At 45.0% G+C, this 26,229-nt stretch overlaps 2 protein-coding genes, 1 long non-coding RNA gene and 1 pseudogene across 6 annotated transcripts in view; 1 reads left to right on the top strand and 3 right to left on the bottom strand.

The window, feature by feature from the left end:
* The window catches only part of TEAD4 (TEA domain transcription factor 4), a 65,633-nt gene extending 63,570 nt beyond the window's left edge, over positions 1-2,063 (bottom strand). The window contains exon 1 of the mRNA XM_090273848.1: positions 1,926-2,063. The gene's annotated coding sequence lies outside the window, so the exon portion shown is untranslated. The remainder of the gene's footprint in view (positions 1-1,925) is intronic.
* LOC150012520 (uncharacterized) lies at positions 1,612-17,068 on the top strand. Of its 3 annotated transcripts, XR_016510525.1 has the most exons (5): positions 1,612-1,724; positions 2,296-2,742; positions 5,296-5,438; positions 15,635-15,673; positions 16,142-17,068. It is a non-coding gene; the product is annotated as an uncharacterized LOC150012520 (long non-coding RNA). The 3 variants fall into 3 exon arrangements; XR_016510523.1 differs by lacking the exon at positions 15,635-15,673; XR_016510524.1 differs by lacking the exons at positions 1,612-1,724; positions 15,635-15,673 and adding an exon at positions 1,735-2,028.
* LOC150012521 (small ribosomal subunit protein eS10 pseudogene) lies at positions 6,391-6,856 on the bottom strand (annotated as a pseudogene).
* An 8,101-nt stretch (positions 17,069-25,169) lies between the features above and the next one.
* The window catches only part of TULP3 (TUB like protein 3), a 105,070-nt gene continuing 104,010 nt past the window's right edge, over positions 25,170-26,229 (bottom strand). For both annotated transcript variants that reach the window (XR_016510522.1, XM_090273847.1), the window contains exon 12: positions 25,170-26,138. Coding sequence is in view for 1 of the 2 variants with exons in the window: in XM_090273847.1 (XP_090129973.1) it covers positions 26,137-26,138 (2 nt within the window). In the remaining variant the exon portion in view is untranslated. The remainder of the gene's footprint in view (positions 26,139-26,229) is intronic.

Genomic DNA, 26,229 nt, shown 5'->3' with positions numbered 1-26,229 from the left:
TTTCGAATAGTGAAACCCCAAATGGAGGAAAAACAGAAAGCAAAGCGGAAATAAATATATGGGGAAACTGAGACAGACACCCAGTAGGGGTGTGCCCACTGGTCGCCAGCAAATCAGGCCGGCACTGTAGCATTTATAGTATGTACTAGTCATTCTCCTTGCCACAGGAAAGTGTAGTAGGGTCTAGCAAGTTGTAAAGATGAAGGATTCATCCATTTGACTGCAGGGGAAGTTCTAGAGTTGGGCCGGTAGAAAGTAGTTCTGGCTGGCATACATGGATTCCTCTTTGTCCAACTTTAAAAGTGCTGTCTACACTTCTCAAGGTTCCAACGGCTTTCTCTTAAGGGGCGGCGGCGGGGGGGGGTGTCTGATCCATCCCCATAATCATCCTCAACTTTAATTATCAATAACCCATTCCATCAACAAACCACAAAGATCTTGACTTCCTTTAGTCTTCTACCAGCTTGTTCTCCAAACTGTTTCAGGCAAGAACAGAACCCACTCTTCTTCAAAGACAACTTTCGGTCCAGCTCTGCCCAGTTCTGCCCAGTCCAGAGCCAGTGGAGCCTGGAGGCCACAGGCTCCAACAATCGCAATCAAATCATCCCCGCACACATACAACCAGAGACACTGGCCCAGTTATGCAGGGAGGAAGAACAGTCATGCCCCAAACCAACATCCTCACAGAAAAATACACACTTAAGAGATGTACGCATACTCAGGCAGACAGCGCTTTTCTCAAGTGGAAATACACTCAGACACATACACCTACTGGAAGCCAAGGTGAGTCATATGTGAACAGATACCACCCTCACATACACCCAAAGCTAAGGAGACAGGACAGTCAAGACTATCTTACAGTGAGTTCATCAGATAGCGACTTGGTCTGACCAGAACTTCCTTTACACACCTGTGCACAGAGGGCGGTGCGCTCCTGGGAAGTGTTTGCTTTGAGGTCTGGGAGAGTTCTACTCCCTAAATCCACGAATCCCCTTCATGGAAATATGAGGCTTCACAACCCTGGAGAGCAAGGACCTTGGTACGGGTGCCCTCCGCTCTCGCAAAGCCTTAGCACTTAAAATAACCAACACCTACCTTCAAGGCTATCTTGCAAGCCCAAAAAAGGCCCAGCAGGATAAAGAGGCATGGATGCTGGGTCTCTTCCATCGCCGGGGTTCCCTGTTCTGCCTCTGGTCCTTGCAGCTCCCCAGACTCCCTTTTCCCCACGTGCCTCATATCCCACCCAGACCCTGCGGTCCGCAGAGCCTCCACGTGCCTGGCTCTCTTCCTAGTCCACCGGGGTCAGAGCTCCTCACGCCCCCCACCCCCCATGCTTGCCCGCCGGCAAAGGGCTAACGCCTCCCCGCACCTGCCCGCACCGCTGCCTTACCGGTACCAGAGTGCGGGAAGGTGCGGTGGCTGCGCTAAGCCAGTTCCAGGAGTCCGTTCCGCGCGCCAACTCTTGAGCCGCGGTCCCGCTCAGTTCCCGGGCGCCCGGAGCAGGCTCTGCAGGGACCGCGGGGGTCAGCGCGCGGAGACCCGGCTCCCGCCCGGAGAACAACCCCCGGGGCGGGGAGGAAGGCGGGGCCGCGAACCCAGCAGACCCAGCGCCCCGAGCCTAGTTCGCCGCCACCCGGTCGGACTCGCGGAGCCGCGCGCGGAGGGAGGAGTTTTCCCAGAACGGGACTGCCGGGAAAACACTGGAGATCCCTATTCCTGGAGCGGTGAGTCAACGGCCAGAGGAAGGGAGCCGGGGAAGCTGGCCGGCGCGGGGGGCGGGGGAGCATGAGAGGGGTCGGGAAGTCGCGGAGGCAGCAGGGAAGACAGGGAGACGGAGCCCGCGGTCCAGGGCGGGAAGGAGCGAGGCGGAAAGAAAGGAACGAGCGGAGCACGCGGCGCGGGCGCGCGGCGTACTGGACACTCACCTGGGGTACCAGGAGGCTGGCGCTGGAGCCGGAGCTGCGGGCCCTCCCGCCCCCGGCCAGGAGTTTGAAAGGAGGGAGACTGGAATGCGCGGAATGAGGGCTGGTATGAGATGCGCGCAGCTGAGGGAGGGAGCTGGAGGGAGTGGCGGCCCCGCCACCAGCCCCTCGGGGTGGAGACTGGGAAGCGGGCCGACGGGGGAGGGGGATGCCGGGTGGGGCGGGGCCAGCGCGGGAGGGAGCCGGGCGGGGGAGGGGCGGCGGGCGCGGAGCTGGCGACCCCGGGGCGCTGACCCCCAACTTTGACCTCAGTTTCGGGATCCGGCTTCAGCGGGTCCCAGCACACAAACTTTCCCTTTGATCTCTTGGCCAGACTCTTCCTCCTCCCCACACTCCGGGTTCCTGCGCCACCGGGCGGAGTCTCGGACTCTGTTTCCCAGGAGCTGAAAACCTTCCTGTTAGCCAGGATAGGGGTGTTTTGTTGGTGGACCGGGCTCCGGCTTCGCACCTCGCCACCCTCCATGTCCCCGGCTGCGGACGGACGTCCCTGCGCACAAGTCCGCGAAAGGCAGGGGAAGGGGCGGGCGCCCAGCGCGCAGGAAGGGCTGCTCCCTTCCAGCGGCTCCCACCGAGGGACCTTCGCTCCGGGGAACCAGGAAGCAGGAACTGCGGGCTCTAGCCCCAGGCCCTTTCCATTGTCCCCATGCGTGCCCTCCCAGCATTAGTCCTCAGTGTTTCTCTTCTGTCGCTTGCTGATCTGCAGAGCTGCCAGTACAGAGTACACACGGGGAAAAGAAGTAACTCAATGAGTCTCCAACAGGTATGATATGTCTTCCAGGTGCTGTATAAACAATGATTAAGCACTTGCCCTCAAAGGGCTCATCATTTAGCTGGGAAGACTATGTACACGGAAGAGCATCGCCATGAAGTGAGGTCTGGGTTTTAAACAAACACACCAGGAGAATTTATTATCTTGAGAGGAGAGAGGTCCTGGGCTCCCATTTGGAAGTCTTCAAAACACATTGCCTTAAAGCAGTGTGTTATCACATACCTCTGTCATTCACCTTGTTGGGAGGTTTAAACCAAAAGACTTTTGGCTTTTTCCAAAATTCAAATGCAACCTTTATGGACTATTATCACTTAACCTTGACTTGCAATGGTTGTCCAGATCTTATCACCCTCACCAATCAGAAACTTCCTTGAAGACTGAGAAAATATCTGATTTATTTTATCTTTCACCCAGCACCAGCTTGGTGTCTGGGACAGATAAGTGGATTAAAAATATTGAAAAAATGGCCCTGGCTGGTGTGGCTCAGTGGATTGAGTGCCGGCCTGCAACCCAAAAGGTCATCAGCTTGATTCTGGTCAGGGCACTTGCCTGGGTGTGGGCCAGGTCCTCAGTTTGGGGTGTACAAAAAGCAACCCATCGATGTATCGCTAGCATATGGATGTTTCTCTCCCTCTCTTTCTCTCTCCCTTCCTCTCTCTAAAAATGAATAAATAAAATATTTTTTAATATTGAAAAAATGAAAAATGCTACCACAGAGGATATTGGAAAGAAAACGCTATAAATGCCAAAGTTGTTTCTGAGAGGTATTCCAAAGGTGTTTTGAGCAATGACAGCATCACTGGAGGAAGTGCCCAATCTCATAAGGAGAAGACTTTGAAGGCAGCAGCTCTTGTTTGCATGTATCAATTCTGGTATGCTTGTTAAATAATGAGTCACACCAAGACCTGGTCACACCTCATATACAGGAATAGATTGCAATACAGGAGAGTATATAGATACTAATCCTTTTAATATAATAATTATTTGTTGAGTGTCTGTTTACTGAGCACCATGCTAAGTGCAGGGGTAGGTCTCTGCCCTACCCTCAAGAAGTTCACAATCTAGGTGGGAAGAGGAGATAATTATACAGAGTTCAATGGGAAACGAAAGTAAGGAACAATGAAATTCAAGTTCCAGGGGGGACATTTGATCTAGCTCTTGAAGGATAAATGAGACTGCCAAATTATGACTGGAATACCCACAAAGGTATGATACAGAAGGGGTGGTTAGAAGTCTTGTAAACTGATAAGGCTGGAGAATAGGAGCTGGGGAGAACAGATTACAATAGGTGGGTGCTCGATTGTGAATATCATTGGATCCCATGCTGAAGAGTTTGTGCACCTTTAGACACAGGTGTGACATAATCAGTACCAACATCAGAAAGACCCTTCTGGCAACGGTGTTGGGGCTGGATTGGAAAATCAGGTGCCTTATACTCAGGCCTTGGCCCTGGCTGGTTTAGCTCAGTGGATTGAGCGTCGGCCTGCGAGCTAAGTGTCGCTGGTTCGATCTTCCAGTCAGGGTACATCAGAGAAGGAAAACTCTGACTCCAAAAAACCTCCGCTGCCTTGCGGCATACCTCTTCAGGGGAAAGGCTAAGGGAGTAAACCCCGACAGAAAATCCGGAGCCGGAGTCCCTAAGGCGGTTCGACGTTGTAGTCAACACCGGCAACTCCTGCGGCGCACCTGAAGCCAAGCTGTATTGACTCCGTCTTTCCCTTGGATCCTTCAGCTGCGAAGAGAGGGGGGGGTCTGCTGCATGGGCAACAGCTGGCCCTCCATATCACCCTGCCCAGGCTCTGTAGCTTCAGCGTCATCGCAAGATGTCGATTCAACATGGGAGGAGACAGATACCATGTCACTCCCGAGTCGGACTGCACAGCCATTCTCGGCCGTGAAGATAGACTCTTAAGAAGCTACACCATCGTCTCTCGAGACGGACGGCTGCCGACGACGGTCCTGAGGTTGAGGATGTGGGAAAGAGTTTAGGAAATACTCCACGGGCAAAATCAACAAAAACTGATGACTTATGTGTGCTGTGAGGGTGAGAGAGGGAAAAAAAATCACTAAATTTTACAATTGAATGAATGGTGGTACCATCAACTAAGAGAATTCAAATGAAGGGAGCAATAGGTTGAATTGGTAGGTGGGTCTAGCCAGGGTCAGAGGATTGAGAGGAAGGCAAGACAGAGTCCAAGGTGGAGACAGAACAACTTTTGAGTGTCACTTCAGCACGGACAACTGAGAGGAAAGTTGTAGATCAGACTGGTTTATTCCCTCCAAATTTTAACTATCCAAGACCATAAATGATCCCAGCTGCAGTGTGTGGCCTCAGGACTTCAGCTTCCTGGTCCATGCCCTCAGTGGTTTCTAGAGAGCTCTGTACTTTCAGAAATGTCATGTTCCCAAGCTGTTGAAGTCCCTCTGGGTAAAGACTAATTTTACCCACATGTCCTGCCCTTACCAAGGGTATTTCAGGGACAGAACTTGTGTTCATTTACCCCCATGAATGAATCTAAGGGTGGAAATATTTTATCTATCTAGATCCAGCTAGAAGAAATGCAGATAGCTCCCTTCAAATTACACCATATTATCCACAACTGCCCTTACTTCCTAGTGATCCAGACTGCTCTACTTAGTCCTACAAGTGGATCCTCACTCCATGCTGATGAGTGGTGCAGAAAGAGGTGGGTGTGGTCAGCGCGTCTTGATTTGGGGAGAGTATTTCTGTTGTCTACAAAATCAAAGTCAAAAATCATTAATTACTTTTATCATGTTGTTTGCTATAATTTCCATTCCTTTAATAAATTTTGTTTTTCTAACCTGTATGGTCATAGTTAAACAAATTATCCATATCATACTGTGTTAATCATATTCAACACATTGATGTGATGAAATTCTTTATAGCTATTAATAACAAGATTTTTAAAATAAACATTCATGATATAATAAATGAAAAAGTGGGTTTTGTTGGGGGCCCCCAACCTGCAGAGATAACCCTGGTGTCACAGATGAAATGAAGACTTCCGAGGCAGCTTGTGCTAGCAAGAGAAGGTCAGCAAATGTCTGAGAGACAAATGCCTTGATTGCCTTTCTCCAAGGTCTTTTATTGAGTGCAGTAAACTTAAGGGCATATAGCATGCACATAAAGTTCATCAGTCAATATTAAACAGTGCTGATTACAGAAAACAGATGTTGTCCAGGGATAACAATTGAAGGGACGTTGAGATCTCCCTCAGGTCAGGGTGTGATGGACACAAAGACTTTGGATGACCATAAAATAGGGAGGATGAGTTCATTTTGAGTTAAACTTAAAACCTCTGCTGCTGGTACAATAAAGCTATCAAGTGAGGTAAAAGAACAGGGCAAGCTTCAAAGGACATAAAACATTTTCTCATGGTCGAGTTCCCACTGGGGCCCACTGGCTATAGCATCGAGGCACGTATGCACCCAGCTTTCCCGGTTTTCTGGTCAGGTCTTAAAGGCTTTGTTTCCTTCACCTGGCCTGCATGGGGCTCCAAGTCTCGATACTTTCCCAGGGAGACCCTGACAGGGCTTTATTTGTTTATTTTTATTAATATTATTATTATTTTATTTCCTGACCATAAGTTTATTTAATACAAAATAATCCATCCAACTTTACTGAGGTGGTTGACCAGTTCCACGACTAAATCCACCCCTAAACTGGAATTTAGTTGCTTACCTAGCCCTGTCCTCAACTTTCTTGCCGAGGGGCACAGCACTCTGTAGGTGTCTCTGTCAGCTTCCCCTTATGTGACTCTTGCAGGTCGCTGGCTCACCACAACTGTGGGCCTTGGCTGCCAGTCTCAAGCCAGCTGTGGCACATGATCTCAGGGGGCAGAGGGAGGTAAACATGGAGATACTGGATGCCCTCATTGGTAAGGTAACAGTAGAAATGCTTTAAGGTAAACTGTTCCTTCATGCAGTCTTGTGATTTGAGAGACTGTGTAGCCTTCTAGACATGAAGATTAGGCACATTCTTGTCTTCCAGTTTAGGGTGTTTATCCTAGTGCACATCCTTCTTGGCCACCATCACTCCTTCCTTTAAAAAGAGTTCATAAATTGCAGTCTGATTCTTGTGCATCAACACTGCTGCTGTGTCTGGGGCCAGAGCTGGAAAGGAAGGGGGAAAAGTGAATTTTAAAAGCAGTATATAGGTTTCCAGGCAAGATGGAGGCATAAACATGCTTCACCTCCCTGCACAACCACAGAAAAAAATTACGACTAAATCTCAAAACAAATAACACGCAGAACCATTTGAAAATCAAGCTGTATAGAAGTCCAACAACCAAGGATTTAAAGAAGCTACATTCCTCCAGACAGGTAGGAGGGGTGGAGACTCAGAGATGGGTGGAGAGGTGCAGAGACGCAGGGTAGTACAGAGAGGCAGTGGCTGTGGAACAAGTGGTCCCACGTTCACATGTGGGGAGATAAAAGTCAGGAGAGATACCTTGGGAGCAAGTGATCCCAGCCCAAGGCCAGACCACACAGCCCAGGGTTCCAGCACCAGGAAGATAAATCCCCATAATTTCTAGCTGTAAAAACAAGTGAGGGTTGGGGCAGCAGAAGAAATGACCGGATTTCCAGGAGACTCTGCTGAAAGGGCCTGCACAGACTTAGAAGGTGTGCAAACCTGCCCCCTCTGGGATTCAGCACCAGTGCAACAGCTGGAACGTCACCAGTCACATACAGGGAGTAAATGAAGTCACTGGAAATGAGGCAGGTGCAGGGCAAACCTCCAGAAGCCAGGCAACAACACTCCCCTCTCAGAGCCCTCCCGCACCACACAGAGCCACAAAACAGTAAAGTGAGTTGCCCAGCCCTTGCGATTACCTAAGGCTCCACCACACACAATTTACAAGTGCATTTTCTACTATACACCACGCTACTAAGATGGGGAGTCAAAGCAGCTCTACCTAATACACAGAAACAAACACAGGGAGGCTGCCAAATTGAGGAAACAAAGACACATGATTCAGATGAAAGAACAGAACAAAACCCCAGAAAAAGAACTAAAAACAGAGATAACCAATCTATTAAATGCAGAATTCAAAATATGGTGGTCAGGATGCTCAAAGAATTCATTGAGTATGGCAATAACATAAAAAAGACTCAGGAAGAACTCAAGGTTACACTAAGTAAAATAAAGAAAAATCTACAGGGAAACAACAGTGGAGGGGATGAAGCTGAGAATCAAATCAACAACTTGGGGCATAAGGGAAAAAAATTCAATCAAAACAAGAAGAAAAAAGAATTTTAAAAAATAGGATAGTATAAGGAGCCTCTGGGACATCTCCAAATGTAACAACATCCAAATCATAAGGATGCCAGAAGGAGAAGAGGAAGAGCAAGAAATTGAAGACTAATTCGAAAATAAAATGAAAGAAAACTTCCCTAATTTGGTGAAGGAAACAGACATACAAGTCCAGGAAGCACAGAGAGTCCCAAACAAGCTAGACCCAAAGAGGACCACACCAAGACACATCATAATTAAAATGCCAAAGGTTAAAGATAAAGAGAATCTTAAAAGCAGCAAGAGAAAAGTAGAGAATTACCTACAAAGGAGTTCCCATAAGATTGTCAGCTGATTTCTCAAAAGAAACTTTGTAGGCAAGAAGGGACTGGCAAGAAGTATTCAAAGTGATGAAAAGCAAGGGCCTACAACCTAGATTACTCTATCCAGCAAAGCTATCATTTAGAATGGAAGGGCAAATAAAGTGTTTCCCAGACAAGGTAAAGCTAAGTAGTTCATCATCACCAAGCCCTTATTATATGAAATGTTAAAGGGACATAGTTAAGAAAAAGAAGATGAAAACTATGAACGTTAAAAAAGGCAACAAATTCACAACTATCAACAACTGAATCTGTCAAGGTCCCCCTGGGAAAGTATCGAGACTTGGAGCCCCACACAGGCCAGGCAAAGGAAACGAAGAAATTAAGACCTGACTGGAAAACTGGGAAAGCTGGGTGCATACATCCCTCGATGCTATAGCCAGTGGGCCCCAGTGGGAACTCGGCCATGAGAAAATGCTTTATGTCCTTTGAAGCTTGCCCTGTTCTTTTACCTCATTTGATCGCTTTATTGTACCAGCAGCAGAAGTTTTAACTTTAACTCACAATGAACTTATCCTCCCTATTTTATGGCCATCTGATTCTTTTTGTCCAACACACCCTGACCTGAGGGAGATCTCAACATTCCTTCAATTGTTATCCCTGAACAATATCTGTTTTCTGTAATCGGCACTGTTTAACATTGATTGATGAGCTTTACGTGTGTGCTATATGCCCTTAAGCCTACTTCACTCAATAAAAGACCTTGGAGGAAGGCAATCGAGGCATCTGTCTCTCAGACATTTGCTGGCCTTCTCACCCCTAGCACAAGCTGCCTGGGAACTCTTCATTTCACCTGCTACACCAGGGTTATTTCTGCAGGTCCCGGATCCACAGCAGCCTGCTGCCCAACATGGGGTCCGGGGTCTAATCATTGGGCTTCACACATGCCAGTAGGCTATGAGCCACCGCCACGGATGGCACATCTAGATCAATGTAAAGGGACATCGGTACTGACTTTCGGTATATCCGCCAGTGTATCAAAGATAAAGGGAAGGTCTAAAGTCAGTTTTTCAGCTCTTTGGTCTCCTTTCTCCCTTCCCATCCTCCACCATTTTATTTCTCCCCACTTAAGAAACCCTAGCTGAGTTTAGCAGTGCAGAGGGGGATCGAGGAATTTCAAAACTGAAACAAGTCTGTCTGCCGTTCTTTGGGCACCAAAGGAAACATGGGGAATAGACTTTCTAAAGAACAGGAGATTTACTTCGGAGTAGTTCAACAGTTGCTCAAACATTCAGGATGCAAAGTAGAGGAAAAAACTTTAATTGCACTTTCAGAAGTTGTCAAGGCTCATTGCCCTTGGTTCCGTGATAGAGGGATGCTAGATCTAGATGTTTGGGAAAGGGTCGGGCAGAAACTGACTTGGCTCCCAGATAGTGGAACCCACACTGGAGCTCAAAATTTGGTCACTTGGGGAATGGTTAGGGCAGTGTTGGTGCCTTTGCAAACCAGGGCTCATAAGGCTGAAGAAAATATTTACGATTACCCTGAAAATGCTTGTACAAAGGATAAGGGTTGTGTTCCCCTTACTGAGGAGGAAGAGGCTGATTCTGAGTCTACTACAGGAGGGGGAGCCTCTGGGAGCAAACGCCCCTAAGTGAGATGATGAATCAGATAGTTTGGGTCAGCATCTGCCCCCTCCACCGGCGGAGTTGGTTCCCCGGCCACCACCAACTGCTAACATTCCTTTTAAAGGCTCCCACGTAATGCAAAAATGTTTGTTACAGGACATGCAAGCAGGGGATCGTGAAGCTATGCAAGCTTTTCCTATAGTTGTTAAGCATCAGAAGAGCAGTGAAAAACTCACTCATGAGCCCATGTCTTTTGAGGACTATAAGGATCTTAAGAAAAATACTAAAGAGCATGGGCTTCAATCTCCTTATACCTTTGGGCTCCTCACCCCTATTATGGAAATGTATCGCATGGCCCCTGTGACTGGACCACTTTAGTGCAGACTGACTGCCATTCAATTCTCAGTTCGGAAATCTGAATATCAAGAGAAATGCCGCACGCAGGCTATGGAGAATAATGCAAGCATGAGTCCAGTCACCTTTAAAATGCTTCTGGGGAAAACACAGGACACTTCCAGCCAAGATGGAGGCCTAGACTGACACGCCCCATCTCCCTCTACAACTAAGAAGGAAGACAACTAACGCAAAACCAGAAATAACCAGAAGTTCCAGAAAACAAATGGAAGTCCAATATATGAAGTTATAAAGAAGAGGTGCTCATCAGGACAGGTAAGGGGGGCGAAGCCGGGGAGGAGAGGTCAAGCTGTGCTGGCAGTGGCAGCAGCAGCGACGGCTGCAGGACAGTGGTAAGCACAGACACCCGTATTTAAGGGGAGGCGAGAAGCGCCTGGGGAGCACCCCCAGCTGCAGACCAGACCCATCAGCTTGTGATTTCAAAGCTGAGGAAGGCAGACCCCCATTGCCTTGGACTGCGAGGCCTGGTGGGGGTGGGGATGGAGGAGGAGGCTCCCAGTCTCTCAGCGGAGATTGAACAGCAGGAATTCATCTTGGACCCAACCCCCGCAGAAAATGCCCAGTTGTGATGAGTGCACAGGGCTCCCCCCACCCATAGCGTAAGAGGTGTGACAGTCCAGCCTAGGAAGCAAAGGTAAACACAAAACTGTTCAGGATGGCACAGATCATGATAGAGATCCCAGTGACGTAGCTGACCAGACAGCAAATTTCTAATCTAATGAAGCAGCAGATAGAAAATCTTCCTGAGGCACAGTTCAGAACTTTGCTTATAAAAGTGCTTACAGACCTAACAGCAGATCTTAAACAAGACAGGGAAGGAATGAAGGCTAGTCCTGCTGAAATGAACAAAAACACATACGAAACTAGTGGTGAGAGAAAGAAAACCAGGGATGAAATCAACAATTCGGAACATAAGGAAGGAACAGTCAACCAGTGCAGAAAGAGGAAACGAGAAGTGAGGAAAATGAGGAGAGACTCAAAAACTTATCGAACATTTATAAGCGGGCCAACATCCGAATCATAGGGTTGCCAGAAAGTGAAGAAGAAGAACTAGAAAGTGAAGAAGAAGAACTAGAAATTGAAAAATTATGTGAAAAAATAATGAAGCAGAACGTCCCTAATTTGGGGAAGGAAATAGACTTACAGGTCCAGGAAGCATAGAGAGTTCCAAAACAACTGAACCCAGGGAGAACCACACCAAGACACATTATAATCAAAATGTCAAAAGTTAAGGATAAAGAGCGAATCTTAAAAGCAGCAAGAAAGAAGAAGAGAATTACATACAAAGGCGTCCCAATAAGACTGTCAGCTGATTTCTCAAAAGAAACTCTGCAGGCAAGAAGGGACTTGCAAGAAATATTCAAAGTAATGCAAAGCAAAAACCTACAACCACAATTATTCTATCCAACGAAACTGTCATGCAGAATAGAAGGGCAGAGCAAGTGCTTCCAGGACAAAGTAAAACCGAAAGAGTTAATCAGATCCAAACCACCGTTATATGAGATGTTAAAGGGACTTATTTAGAAGAAACGATCAAAACTATGAACATTAAAATGAAAACTGTATCACAACTACCAACATCAGAAGCTAGGGAACTGAAATACAGGCAAACTAAGTAGGCAACAAGGGTGGGAAAAGAATTATAGGTATGGGGAACATTATGGGAGAGGTCAGCGGGGAGGGGGAAGAAGGGAAAGGGAAGGAGATGGTGTAGGAATTAAGAAGCATAGTAGGAGGGAGTGGAGTAGAGAGCAAGATGTTGAAAGGAACTATATGCACAACCAATGGGCATGGACTACGGGGGCAGCGGACAACTGGAGGGAGGGATGTCACTGGGTGGAGAGGAACAAAGGGAAAAGAAATTGGGACAACTGTAACAGCATAATCAATAAAGTATATTTTAAAATAAAATAAAATGCTTCTGGGGGTAGAACGATTTGCCGACCCCGAAGACCAGGCTAAGATGAATCCACTGATGTTTGCTCAAAGTTCACTCACACCTCTCAGAGCATTTAAACTTGTTCCAGACACCAGGGCTAAGGCTACAGGCTCTTTCACTAATATTCATCAAGGAGCTACTGAAACTTATTTAAATTTTGTTGACCAACTCCAGGCAGCCATTCAGAAACAGATTGAGAGTGAAGAGGCAGCCATGGCTTTACTCCTCCAATTGGCCTATGACAATGCCAGCCGGGACTGCCAGTCAGCCCTTAACTCTATATGGCTGACGGCCACTGATATTAGTCAATTTGTTGAGGATTGTCAGGACACAGGAACAGAGGAGCATAGGGCTAGTCTTGCTGCCGCCACTACCACGACTGCAGTCACCACTGCTCTTCAAGGCAACATCAACTGTTTACATTGTGGGAAGCCTGGCCATATGCAGAAGGAATGTCGCAGCAGGGGGTAGGGGATAACCGTGGCCCCCTGCCTAAGGTATGCCCTCACTGTGGCAAAGGGAATACTGGTCTAATCAATGCCGATCTAAATATGACAAGGATGGCAAAGTTCTCCCTCCTCAGGGAAACAGGAAGGAGGGTACGAGCTCCAGCACTCCGAACCCAAACAGGAGCCCAGCAGGCAGGAACCATCAATTACTGTGGAACCAGGCAAGCCTTGCGTTACCGACCTCCGTGCCGCCACAAAGGGGAGCACAGGACTGGACCTGGTCACCACCAGACAGCTCAGCCTAAAAGAATAGGGAACAATTGTTCAGGCCCCCACGGGAGTGTGGGGACATTTACCTAAAGAGATGGCTGGTCTAATGATTGGAAGATCTAGTTTTACTTGTCAGGGTGTCATAGTCCAACCTGGGGTTATAGACTCAGACTTTCCGGGAGAAATTCAAGTTATGCTGTCTACTACCAGCTACCATGTTATAGCATCTCTGAGAAGATTGCTCAACTTCTACTCCCTTATTTTGTTCCCAATGTTTAACATAGAGAGGGGACGGAGGCTTCAGAAGCACCAATGATCAGTCGGTGTTTTGGACAGCCTCCACTGAACTTAATAAACTCATCTCGAAGGTCTCCATTAGAGGCCGGGACTTCCATGGATTGCTGGATACTGGAGCTGATATTGCCATTATTTCCCATCAGCATTGGCCACATGATTGGCCCCTTACAGAAGCTGATATTACTATCCAGAGAATTGGAGGGGCTTCACAGCCTCTCCGAATCCTCTGGACTCTCAGATGCTGTGATCCAGAGGGGCAAGAGGGGTGGATACATTCCCATGTTCTTCCAGCCCTCCTCAACACTTGGGGATGGGGCCTCTTAACCCAATGGAGAATGCAGATCACCCTACTGCCTTTTCCCTAGTGACCACTGTTCATGCCTCTTCTCTACCCCTTACCTAGTTTTCCAACACACTGGTTTGGGTTGATCAATGGCTGCTGAAAGGAGAGAGGCTCAACCACCTTAAGAAATTGGGCCAGGAACAGCTTGATGCCAATCGAATTGAGCCTTCCAGCAGCCCATGGAATACCCCAGTTTTTGTGGTCCCCAAGAAATCAGGGAAGTGGAGACTAATTCCTGATCTTAGAAAGGTTAATGAAATTTTGCAGCCAACAGGGGCACTTCAACTGGGTGTCCCTAATCCTGCTTGTATCCCTAAGGATTGGCCTCTAGTAGTCTTTGATCTTAAGGATTGCTTCTTTACTATCCCCCTTGCAGAGAAGGATAGGGAAAAGTTTGCCTTTTCTGTCCCAGTTCTTAATAACTCTCAACCCCTTCAGCGTTATCAGTGGGAAGTACTCCCACAGGGCATGCTTAATAGTCCCACTATCTGTCAGCATTATGTTCATCAAGTCCTGCAACCTATTTGACAGCAATTTAGTGATTTCTGCTTTATCACTATATGGATGACACCCTGCTCACCTCCCCAACAGAAGAGACTGGCCCAGGCTTATACTTGCTTGCAATATAATGTTTCCACAGCTGGACTAGTTATTTCTTCTGACAAGGTCCAACGTTGCAAGGTGTGGAAATGCTTAGGCTATGTCTTGTTTTCGTGTACTATCAGGCCACAAGCCCTAGAACTGAGGCTTCCACAGACTTTAATTCTCAATTCCCTTCAAAAGCTGCTTGGTTGCATTAATTGGGTTTGTTCCAGTCTAGAAATTACCACCCATCAGCTCCACCATCTGTTTGAGTCTCTTAAAGGGGATTCCAACCTTAACTCTCCCTGGACTCTATTCCCTCTGGCCCTTAAAGAACTTGAGCTGGTGGGTGAACACCTTTAACACCCACAAGTGTCTAGAATTGATCCCTCCATGCTGGTCCAACTGTTCTGTTTTCCAACCTTAAATACACTGACCAGCTTAATTGGCCAATTGCGTCCTTCCTTGGATTGTTCTTATTTCATCAACCCAAGCGTCCTATGTGCTCTTATTATTAAGGGATGAGAGCACTCAGTCCCACTTTTTGGACATGATCTAGCAATCATTCACCTCCCCCTTACCCAATTATATCTACAACAATTGTTTCCTCAACCTTTTGGTTGTCAATGTGCCTTAGTAGATTATGTTGGGAGGATTGAGATACACCTCCCCCCAGAGAGACTCTTGTAAAATATCCCCATGCTTAACATCAGGTTGAAGAGTAAGTATAGCCAGTCATCCATTGAGGCAGCTCGCACTGTGTTTGTTGATGGATCTGGAAAAACTGGTAAGGCTGCCATCACTTGGCAGAAAGGTGACAAATGGGAAAATGTTGTTTCACAAGGACGTTCTTCGACCTAGCAAGTGGAAATTTCTGGAGCTATTTTAGTACTCCAGCATTGGCCCTTAGAACCTCTCAATCTTGTTTGAGATTTGTGTTATACTGTTTATTCTGTTCTTAACATTCATCAGGCATTTCTAAAAACTAGTATTGATCCTCAATTGCTTTCACTCTTCGTTACCCTTCAAAGTCTTATAGGCAAGAGGGCTCATCCCCATATCTGCTCTCACCCTGGTGTGCCTGGACCTATGGCTGAGGGCAATGCCAAGGCTGATGCTTTAGTCAGTGTTATTGATAGCTTCCAGCAAGCAGGCGACTTGCATAACTTTTTTCATCAGAACAGTCTGGCCCTAAGGGTGCATTTCCATATCAGCAAACCTCAGGCAAAGCAAATTGTGCAGCAATGGCCTGACTGTCAGGCCATCAGCAAGTCCCTGCCATCCCAGGGAACTAACCTCGTGGCCTTGCATCATGTTCCATCTGGCAAACAGGTGTAACTCACCTATCCACCTTTTGGAAAACTAAAATATATTCATGTTTCCATAGGTACTTACTCGGGCACTCTTCATGCCTCTGCCCTCACTGGTGAGTCAGCACAGCACATCAAAGTCCATTGGCTAGAGGCTCTTAGTTTTTTAGGGTACCCCAATCAAATTAAGTCTGATAATGGTCCTGGGTATATTGCTAGATATGTTCAATCTTTTTTACAAAATTGGAAAATTCAACATAAAACTGGAATACCATATAACCCTACTGGCCAAGCAATTGTCGAGTGAGCTCACCATACTCTTAAGACTCTCCTTAATAAACAAAAGAGGGGGAGCCAGGAGTCCTCACCAAAAAATTTATTAATGATGGCTGTATATACCTATAATTTTAAAAATTGTGATGATTCCTTACAAACCCCCATTGAAAGACATTTTGCCAAAAAGGACAAGAATGGTCCCCATCCTCCAGTCCTATACAAGGACCCAGTTGGAAATGGAAAATGGGAAGGACCAGTTTAATTGATAACATGGGGAGGAGGTATGCTTGTGTTCTGTCCCCTCACAGGACCTTTCTGGATTCCAGCCAAATGAGTAAAACCCTACCATGGCCCAACAACATCCACACTGTCGCATGTGGATAACACAAAGCGACAGGATCCTGGAACTGGAGATGACCAGCCAGCCAGCGGAGGTGACGCTGATAGATGTCGGAGGACCAGAACCCATTGATGGAGGGAGGGGGACCAGCTGATGAGCCCTGAAGTCCCATTTGAGCCCCGTGGGGTAACATGGGGGGATTTGAAGGCCTTTAACACAAGGGCCGAGGTTATGGCTGATAATGGGGTCACTGACACCCCAGAAAATAGATTTCTAGCATACCTTTCTGTGATATCAGCCAATTCTACCCAAATTGTTTTGATTCTTACTATCTTGTTGTGTCTTGGCGATTCGGGGATGGCCTCCTCAGAGAACGACCATGTGTATTAGAACCATATCCTTGATCCACCGGTATTTAAGCTTCATACTGGGTGGAATACAGAACCCCCGTTCTTTCCAACAGTGACACTAAATGGACTGGAAGAACTTGGCTTCCTCCTAATGGACCCTTAGAAGGACGCCATTGGCTATGGGTCCCTGAAGGTACTGCCTATGTTTCTGACCATTTACCTGTGATCCAGCCTTCTCCAAGCTGTGTGTTACTACCCTAAAATGGAATGCCAGCCAACATTCCTGGGAATACACCACCACTTGTAGGAGACATTTTACACCAACTTGAAAGGCAAGGTTGATCAACTGCAATTGGAGTTACATCAACAACTTGAGGACATTAAGAAACTGACGGAGCAAAGTGTTTTCCAAACCTTGAACGACAACCTCCAATGGCTGAACCCAAAAACCTGGTTTGATGGACTTAAACTAAGAGTGTGGGTAATGGGAGCTGCTGGATGCCTACTTATCATTAAAATATTGTGTTTTGAGATGTACCTTCAAATTGTTCCTGTGGGACTGCATTTGCGAGAAACAGGTGATGGGCTTCATTGGTTTAACCACCGTCGTGGTGATATCAAACAAAAAGGGGGGAGATGTTGGGGTCCCCCTGGGAAAATAGTGAGACTTGGAGCCCCGCGAAGGCCAGACAAAGGAAACGAAGCCTGTAAGACCTGACGAGAAAACCGGTCAAGCTGGGTGCATATGTGCCTCAATGCTATAGCCCGTGGGCCCCAGTGGGAATCGGGCCATGAGAAAATGCTTTATGTCCTTTGAAGCTTGCCCTGTTCGTTTACCTCACTTGATCACTTTATCGTACCAGCAGCAGAGGTTTTAACTCAAAATGAACTCAGCCTCCCTATTTTATGGACATCTGAAGTCTTTGTGTCCAACACACCCTGACCTGAGGGAGATCTCAATGTTTCTTCAATTGTTATCCCTGAACATATGTTTTCTGTAATCAGCACTGTTTAACATTGATTGATGAGCTTTACGTGTGTGCTATATGTCCTTAAGCTTACTGCACTCAATAAAAATCTTGTAGGAAGGCAATCAAGGCATTTGTCTCTCAGACATTTGCTGGCCTTCTCTCCCCTAGCACAAGCTGCCTTGGAAGTCTTCATTTCATCTGCAAAACACCAGGGGATCTCTGCAGGTTGGGGGTCCCCAACATGAATCTAAAAAAACAAACTAAGCCAACAACAAGAACAGGAAGAGAATTATAGATATGGAGTTTATTTGGAGTGTTATCACCTGGGAAGAAGAAGGGGGAGAATGGAGGAAGAGGTGCAGGGATTAAGAAGCAAAATTGGTAGGTACAAAATAGGGGAAAATTAAGAATAGTATAGGAAATAGAGAAGACAAAGAACTTATATGCTCGACCCATGGATGTGAACTAAGTTGGGGGGTTGTTGCTGGAGGGAAGAGATGTACCAGGTGGAGGGGGGAAAAACTGGGACAACTGTAATAGCATAATCAATAAAAAATATATATATTTAAAGTTAAAATAATCAGAAGGAGACTTGACTTTGGGTGGTGAATACACAACACAATGTACAGATGATGTATTATAGAATTGTACACCTATATAATTGAAGCCTATATAATTTAATTAACCAATGTCACCCCAATAAATTCAATTAAAAACAGTATATATAAGATGACCCTATTTTTGAAAATATTTTAGAGTATTCATCTCTGACAGGTTGAAGATAAAGGATTTATTATCTTATTTTTATTTTTTTATTTTCTGTAGCAAACTTGTCCTTTTTCTTAATGAGAGGGAAAAGGTTACTAGAACCATATATCTAACCCTTCTGTAACTTTTTCACATCTTAAGGGATAAATACCCTACAACTGAATTTAATAACCTAAGAAAAAGTTGGCTAGGACAGAGTCACGGAAAGATTGTTTTCTAGTCTTCAGGTAAAAGGCAAATCTACTGCTTTTGAGATATTCCCAAGCATGTCCCACTTCACCTTCAAAAGTGTGATGTGCTAACTCTACTGTAGTCAACTGGTACTCAGATTCCTTTTCTTGTTTAGCCTCTCCAGACAATATTCCCTTTTGCTTTTTTCCTTAAGAAGACTCTTCACTCCATCACAACTGAACTGCATCTTGTGTTTTGAAGGACAAAACAGATTTTTACCAAAGTTGTTTATAGAGTCTTTTTTCCCCTCTACAGAATAAAAGCAGTCTAATTTGATAAGCATATTAGTTTTATTGTCTCTTCATCAAAGAAAAATGTGAAAGAGATGCAAATTAAAATCACAATGTGATATCACCTTACACCTGCCAGAATGACTACCATCAATAAATTAACAAACAACAAGTGCTGGTGAGGATGTGGAGAAAAGGGAACCCTTGTGCACTGTTAGTGGGAATGCAGACTGGTGCAGCCACCATGGAAAACAGTATGGAGTTTCCTCAGAAAATTAAAAATGGAACTGCCTTTTGACCCAGCGATTCACTTCTAGGAATGCATCCTAAGAATCCCAAAACATCAATTTGAGACTATATGTACCCCTATGTTTGCAGCAGTGTTATTTACAATAGCCAAGATATGGAAACAGCCCAAGTGTCCATCAGTAGATGAGTGGATAAAAAGTTGTTGTACAGCCATGGCTGGTGTGGGTCAGTGGATTGAGTGCTGGCCTGTGAACTGAAAGGTCACCAGTTCAATTCCCAATCAGGGAATATGCCTGGGTTGCAGGGCAGGGGCCCAGTTGGGGCCTTGTGAGAGGCAACCGATGGATGTTTCTCTCGCACATGGATGTTTCTCTCTGTTTCTTCCTCCCTTCCCCTCTCTCTAAAAATAAATAAAATCTTTAAAAAATTATGAAAGAAAAAGTTGTGGTACATTTACACAATGGGATTCTACGTGGCAGTAAACAAGAAGGAAATCTTACCTTTTGCAACACCACAGATGGACCTGGAGATTATTATGCTAAGTGAAATAAGCCAGTCAGAGAAAGACAAATACCATATGATCTCACTTATATGTGGAATCTAATGAACAAAATAAACTGACAAAACAGAAACAGAGGCACAGATACATGGGACAGACTGACAGCTGTCAGAGGGGTGGGTGGATGAAAGAAAAGAATAGCCAAAGAACATATATGCGTAACCCATAGACACAGACAACAGTGTGGTGATGGCCAGAAGGAAGTGGGGGCAGGCTCTGGGTAGAGTTGGGAAAGGGGGCAGAACATGGGGACATCTGTAATAGAACATAAAACATAAAAAATAAAAACAAGAGTTAAATAAATAACTCCAAAAATGTGAAAGAAACTCTAGGTCTATTCAGGGAACAGAATAAGCTAAGCCTGATCTGTGTCCCCTTCCCAAATTCATGTTGAAGTCCTAATACCCAGTACCTTGGAATATAACTGGATTTGAAGATAATGTCTTTAAAGAGGTAAGGTAAAATCAGATTTCTAGGGAGGGCCCTACTTCAATCTGACTAGTATCCTTTTAAGAAGAGTAAATTAGGGCACAGACAACTCACAGAGGAAAGACCATGGGAGGACACAGGGAGAAGGCAGCTATCTACAAGCCCAGGAGACAGGCCTCAGAAGAAACCAAAGCTGCCACCACCTGGATCTTGAACTTCTAGCCTCCAGAACTGTGAGAAATAAATTTCTGTTAAAGCCACCCAATGTGTGGTGTTTTGTTAGGGCAGCTCTAGCAAACTAATACATTTCCACACTGAAATAAAACAATTCGTTTCCAGAGCCTAGCGGTTGAAGCCTTCTCCATACAATTCTGAGTTTCTCTGAGGTTCCCAGGGTATCTTTTGGGTCAGAGATCCAGTATCTTCCTTTAAAAAGTCAAAAGGAAGAAAAGGCTTCTTCCAGTCTTAATTCAGTTAAAATTTTCATTTTCAGTAACTCTGATACAATATTTAAAAAATGAAAGTTAACATAATAATGTCCTCTGACTTTACTGGAAAATGAAATAATCTCAGTTCAAATAACAGCCTGGCCACATACTAATTATGACCTTGGGCACACTTATAAATATTATGAGCCTCAAGTTCCTTATCACTCAGTTTTTCACTCCATATTCACTGAACACATTTGATATCCTTGACACTGTGCTTAGGTAGGCACTGGGGATAGACAGAGAAATGTCACAATCCCTGCCCCTCAAACTAACAGTCTAACAAGGGAACTGGACAAGTAAAAACTTCCACAAGGGAAGAGAATTGTTAATAGTTAAGTTTTGAAAACCTAAAGCTGAGATTTCTGTGGACCAATGCTCTCCAAGAGAACTTTCTAACATGACAAATGTTCTTTACCTGCCTGTCCAATATGGTAGTCACTAACCACATGTGCCTATTGAGAACTTGAACTTAGCTAGTATGACTGAAGAACTGGACTGTTATTTTTCTTCATTTAAATTTAAATAGCTACGCATGACTAACGGCTATGGCATTGGACAGCACAGCTGTGTAGCATCCAAAAGGAGATGCTGAGCAGGCAGTGAGATAACATTTGCAGAACTAAGAAAAGAATTCCAGACTGTGGGAGACATCAAGTGTAAAGGTGTAATGTGAGAGTTACTGAGTATGAAGAGTGAAAAGGATTAAAATAAGTAACATGGGTCCCTGGTACACTTAATATAATCAAAACACATTGATAAAATGTCTTAATGTGCAAATTGTCCATGTATAGGATACTAGTTAAAAATGCTATGGTACTTCCCACAGTGAAATACAGTGGAGTACAAACAAGTATGAGGAAGGATTGTATTTACTGACATGGGGAAGGATCTCCAGAATATATCAACGGACAAAAGCAAGCTACTGTACTGAGTATATCATCTGCTATCTTTTGTGCACAAAAGATGGGAAATTACAAATACATTTTTATTTTTGCATAAAGAAACTGGAAAGATACACTGGAAAGAAACTGAAAGTGGTTAACTATGTATGAGTAGGACAGGGCAAGGGAAACAAGAGGGGACACATGTGGAAGGAGACTTTAATATAGTCCTTTAAACTTTTTTTAAAAACCATATAAAATTATTACTATTTAAAATTTTTATCTATATATCCAATACATAAGACTGACCTAAGGCAAAATCAGGACATTTTTAAGGTCATCGTTTTTTTAATCCTCACCCAAGGATACAATTATAGATTTTAGAGGGAGAGAAAGGGGGGTGGGGGAGAGCAACCAAAACCTAGGTAGGTGCCCTGACCGGGAATCAAACCCCCAATGCTTTTGGTGTATGGGATGCTGCTCTAACCAACTGTGGCATCTGACCAGGGCTTAAGGTCATATATATTTTTAAAAGATTTTATTTATTTTTAGAGAGAGGGGAAGGGAGTGGGAGAGGAAAACATCAATGTGAGAAACATCCATCATCCATCATCGGTTGTCTCTCCTAAGCACCCTGACCAGGGACCAAACTTGCAACCCAGACATGTGCCCTGACCGAGAATCGAACCAGAGACCCTTTGCTTTGTGGGACGATGCCCGACCAACTGACCCAACACTGGTCAGGGCTTAAGGTCATATATTTTTTTAAAGATTTTATTTATTTATTTTTAGGGAGAGGGAAAGGGAGGGGGAAAGGGAGAGAAACATCAATGTGTGGTTGCCTCTGGTGCACCCCCAACTGGGGACCTGGCCCACAACCCAGGCATGTGCCCTGACTGGGAATCAAACTGGCAACCCTTTGGTTCGCAGGCTGGTGCTCAATCCACTGAACCACATCAGCCAGGGCCATATTTTTATCTTATATTGATATAGTTTGCCCTGTGCATGCCTTAGTACCCTAAAAATTCCATTTAGATCCCACTTTAAAAGTCTTGATCTAATTCCTAGCCCTTGTCTGCCTGTCACCCTCCTTTCCTCTCTGACCACTCTTCCTTCCTAACTTTCGTGCCCCCAGACTACAGGAGAGAGAACTACTCGATTATGACTCTCAGAATTCTTAAAAATCATAAAGGACAGAATCTGAGTAGATAGTGCTTAACTAGATGTTAAAATAACCCAGAGGCTTGAAAACCACTGTCTTAAACCAAAATGTGTAACAAAAGGTGGTAACCAACCTGGAACACTCCCACTGCCACTCTCCCCAGGTTCACCCTCTACGCACTTCCACTCCTGGGCCATAGCCAGGACAGACGGCAACGTGCAAAGAAGCCTGCTTAGGCCTGATGGACCAAAAGACTAGACACAGAGCCAGAACTAATGAGGGAGGCCACTTCATATTTTATAAACTTCTCTTTACATAACATCGAGGCTATTTTGTGCCTAAGCTGTTTCTTCTAGTAGAAACAAAGAGATGGGTAAAGTAAGGAATGTAAGGTAGGACTGGGCTGAGAATGGAACATGGATGTTTGGTTACCCAGCAAAATAATGCTGTTTTTTCTTTCCTCTCAACATAGTCCCTGGAAATCAATCTAAAATTATTTTATATGGCCCTGGCTGGGTGGCTCAGTTGGTTAGAGCACTGTCCTGATATGCCAAGGTTGTGGGTTCGACCTCCAGTCAGGACAACACAAGAATCAACCAATGAATGCACAGATAAGTAGAATAACAAATCGATGTTTCTCTTCCTCTCTCTCTAAAATAAACCATTTTAAAAATTATCCTTAAGATTTCTTTATGAGCTTTTAACAACTATTTTGTGTAACTGCATGGCTAAAAGTCAACTGAGATGCATGGTTTTATTGTAAAAGGACATTAGTGAATATAGTATGTGCCACTATCCTATACCAAATGTGTGCCAGATCCCAGGCATTTTACATGGACTACCTCAATTGATTTCTAAACTCCAGAAATACTACTGTATTGAGTCATATCATAGCACAACGTTAATGGGTACATCACAAGGTCCAGTTGTTGAAATCACCCTGAACCCTTTGTGACTCCCTCATCTGGATGACAGAATCTGTGCTCATTTTAATGCATTTGTAATGTGCATCCTTGGTCAGTAGGTGGTGCCAGGAAACCATCCGTGGCATAATTAGGGGTTGCCTATAAATTCTGACAGCACCAATGGCAAATCCTGCATTCATTATGGCATCCTTGGGTTTTTGTGGATGAGAGGAGTTATGTGTTGGTTGATAAAGATTGTAAGACTTTTAAAGAATGCAGTATACATTGACTATGATAACTAGGACACCAAGGTGGGCAGAAGAGGCAAAATAATATGTAATTGATCAAGAAAACGTCTGAGGGGTGGGACAGAATCTGGTCAGTCCTTGGCAAGCCCCTGGCTGGCATCCACATGAGGAACTTGAAAAGAGAGCTAGATTGGAAGGAAGCAGATACCAGATACACGGCCTGAGTACACGGGCAGGAGCCATTCTATCCAGAGGCAAAGCTGGAGGCTGAGGACAGCTTGCAACATCCTAGGATTTTCTCCATGGAGCAAGATGTCCCTAGTGATTAGGAAAAAGCAGCTTTAAGGTCCTGCACTTCCTCAGCATGAGATTATAGTTCTCCCACTTCATGTACTCCTGCCATTCCAGAATCACCCTTTCGTTCCTTAGCTCAGACACCTATGGTCTCTTCCGGAAGCCTGGATGTTACCCTCGCGGCACTGTCTTCAGCCACAAACAACTTGTAGCTGTCCAGAAGGTAACCAGAGTTCAATTCAAAACACATTTATGGGAATTCCAGACTGTTGCCAGCAGAGTGAGGAGAGTCATGTAATTCAAAAATTTAAGATGATTATATAATTCAAAGTCTCTCAACTGACAGATTAGGAAAGAGGCATAGGACAAGTCACTGGCAGAAAAAGGGCCACAACCAAGGGATTTTGCCTCTGTTGACCCATTGCTTTATTTCTGCACCTATCATGCTATCTAATGGAAGTGAATCGATGTCAGTTTGTTTCTTTTATGATTAAACTTCTCATCAAAAAGAGCCTTTTACAGCCTGATTTTAGATTTTTAAATTAACAGTTGCTAATAGCCTTCATGTCAATAGTCATTGGTATTATTCCTGGTCACTGAAAAGTATGTAAAATTGGTCATAAATAATCTGTGTGGCCAACCTTGCCCCTCAGACAAAAAGAGCCATGTGAAAAGCTGTAAGAATTTAACTTGGACTCCAGCTCTCATCCCAATTTTTAGGCTTTTCCTGCTGCTTTCATGTGAGTCATCACTTAAGACATTGATGAGAACAGGAAAGCCTGGTAAAGACTTTCGAACATATACTTTTAAAAACTTTTCCATAGACGGTAGCTTTAAAATGTGAATACTTAATAGAACGAGATATGGTCTATTTCACTATTATATTCAATTGGTTTTGCTGCTGAATCAGTAAACAATACCAACAAAGATGATTCAGGAGAAGGACCAAAACATGTGTCCAGAACAAGGTAAATCCTACCCTTCTTTGGTCCCCTCTATGCTTGGCTCTTGGCTCCATCATCTGTCCAGAAGACTCCTGGTGACATGTATGATGAGTCTACACAGTCAATGGAGTGCAGACTTCTCAGTCTCTAGGCTCCCGCTCGACCTTGGGATAAGAGCTTATGGTGATGCTTCCTTGAAGATTAGTTCACCGTTGCCCCGTGGTGACAGTAGGAACTATGTAAGGGATGGGGCTTTGAAAGGAACGGCAACACTATCATTTTTATATAAAGTATTTTTATTTCTGTAGCATACAAAAGGTACAAATATGATTTATGTAAAACCAATCACCTGCACATGCAAGCAGCAAGTACATGAAGCTGGGGTATACATGTCTTTGAGCCAGTGAGCAGGTAGAAGCAAGATTAGATCTGATGAGCCCACAGGCTCCCCTTCTCCAGATGTTGTCAACTACTGCAATCAGACCTAAGTGAGCAGCTTTCTGTTTTCAAGGAGGGCAGCTCATTTGACAGTACATGAGGAAAGTGATGCCAGAGGTCTGAAGGGCTTTGGGCACTTCTATGAAGGAGGCACTTGATGGGAAGCATGCCTGAGATGGAAACCAATCATGTCAAAACACATCAGGTAGGACTTTCCAGTGTGGGAGGAGCCAAGGGTCTTTTCATCTCCCAGACCACCTCCTTTCACATTGCTCTTTGATGTGGAGCACGGAACAACAGGAAGCAGAGACAAAAAAGAAGTCCACAGAAGGGAAACAGAATGGAGCAAAGACCACTGATTCCTTGCCCCATCCTGGCAAACAGCTCAATGCACAAAGGCTTGGGTGCTGAGCAATGCTGAATGCAGGACTCAGTTATTGGATTCTCAAGACTGAGATACACTCTTGAGACTGGTGAGCTGGTGGCAGTCATGTTTTGTTGGGAGGTGCTAATAATCTGAACGACTTAGCAAAACTCATGTCTGTGGAAAAGACAGGAGCTTTATCTGTACCAATGAACCAGGCTTTAGGGAGCTGATAATATTTATGTCAAGAAGAAAGGCCCTAAGTTCTGCCCAACAAGAGCTGCAGAGCTCTGTATTCAGATAGCTGGTCCTCACCAAGCCTCTCCGACCACCTCTTTTGATAATGACAATGAAAGTTTCAGTACATAATTATCTTACTTCTTACATGGTCTCCAGGTGTGTGTCCCTCTATAACAATGGCTCCATATGAAAACAGCTGTAGGAGGCACTCCTGGGTTGAAAATGAAGGCAACTGTCAAATTACTCTTAGCCTTAAATAGACTAAGTCACCTCTTAGGTTTATGCTTTCAGTCTGAACTAAA

This window comes from Furipterus horrens, unplaced genomic scaffold, assembly GCF_987537825.1.
Source record: "Furipterus horrens unplaced genomic scaffold, mFurHor1.1.pri manual_scaffold_4, whole genome shotgun sequence".
In the NCBI taxonomy this organism is placed as follows: Eukaryota; Metazoa; Chordata; class Mammalia; order Chiroptera; family Furipteridae; genus Furipterus; species Furipterus horrens.
The sequence above is the reverse complement of the archived record's forward strand: the minus strand, read 5'-3'. Positions and strand labels throughout refer to the sequence as shown.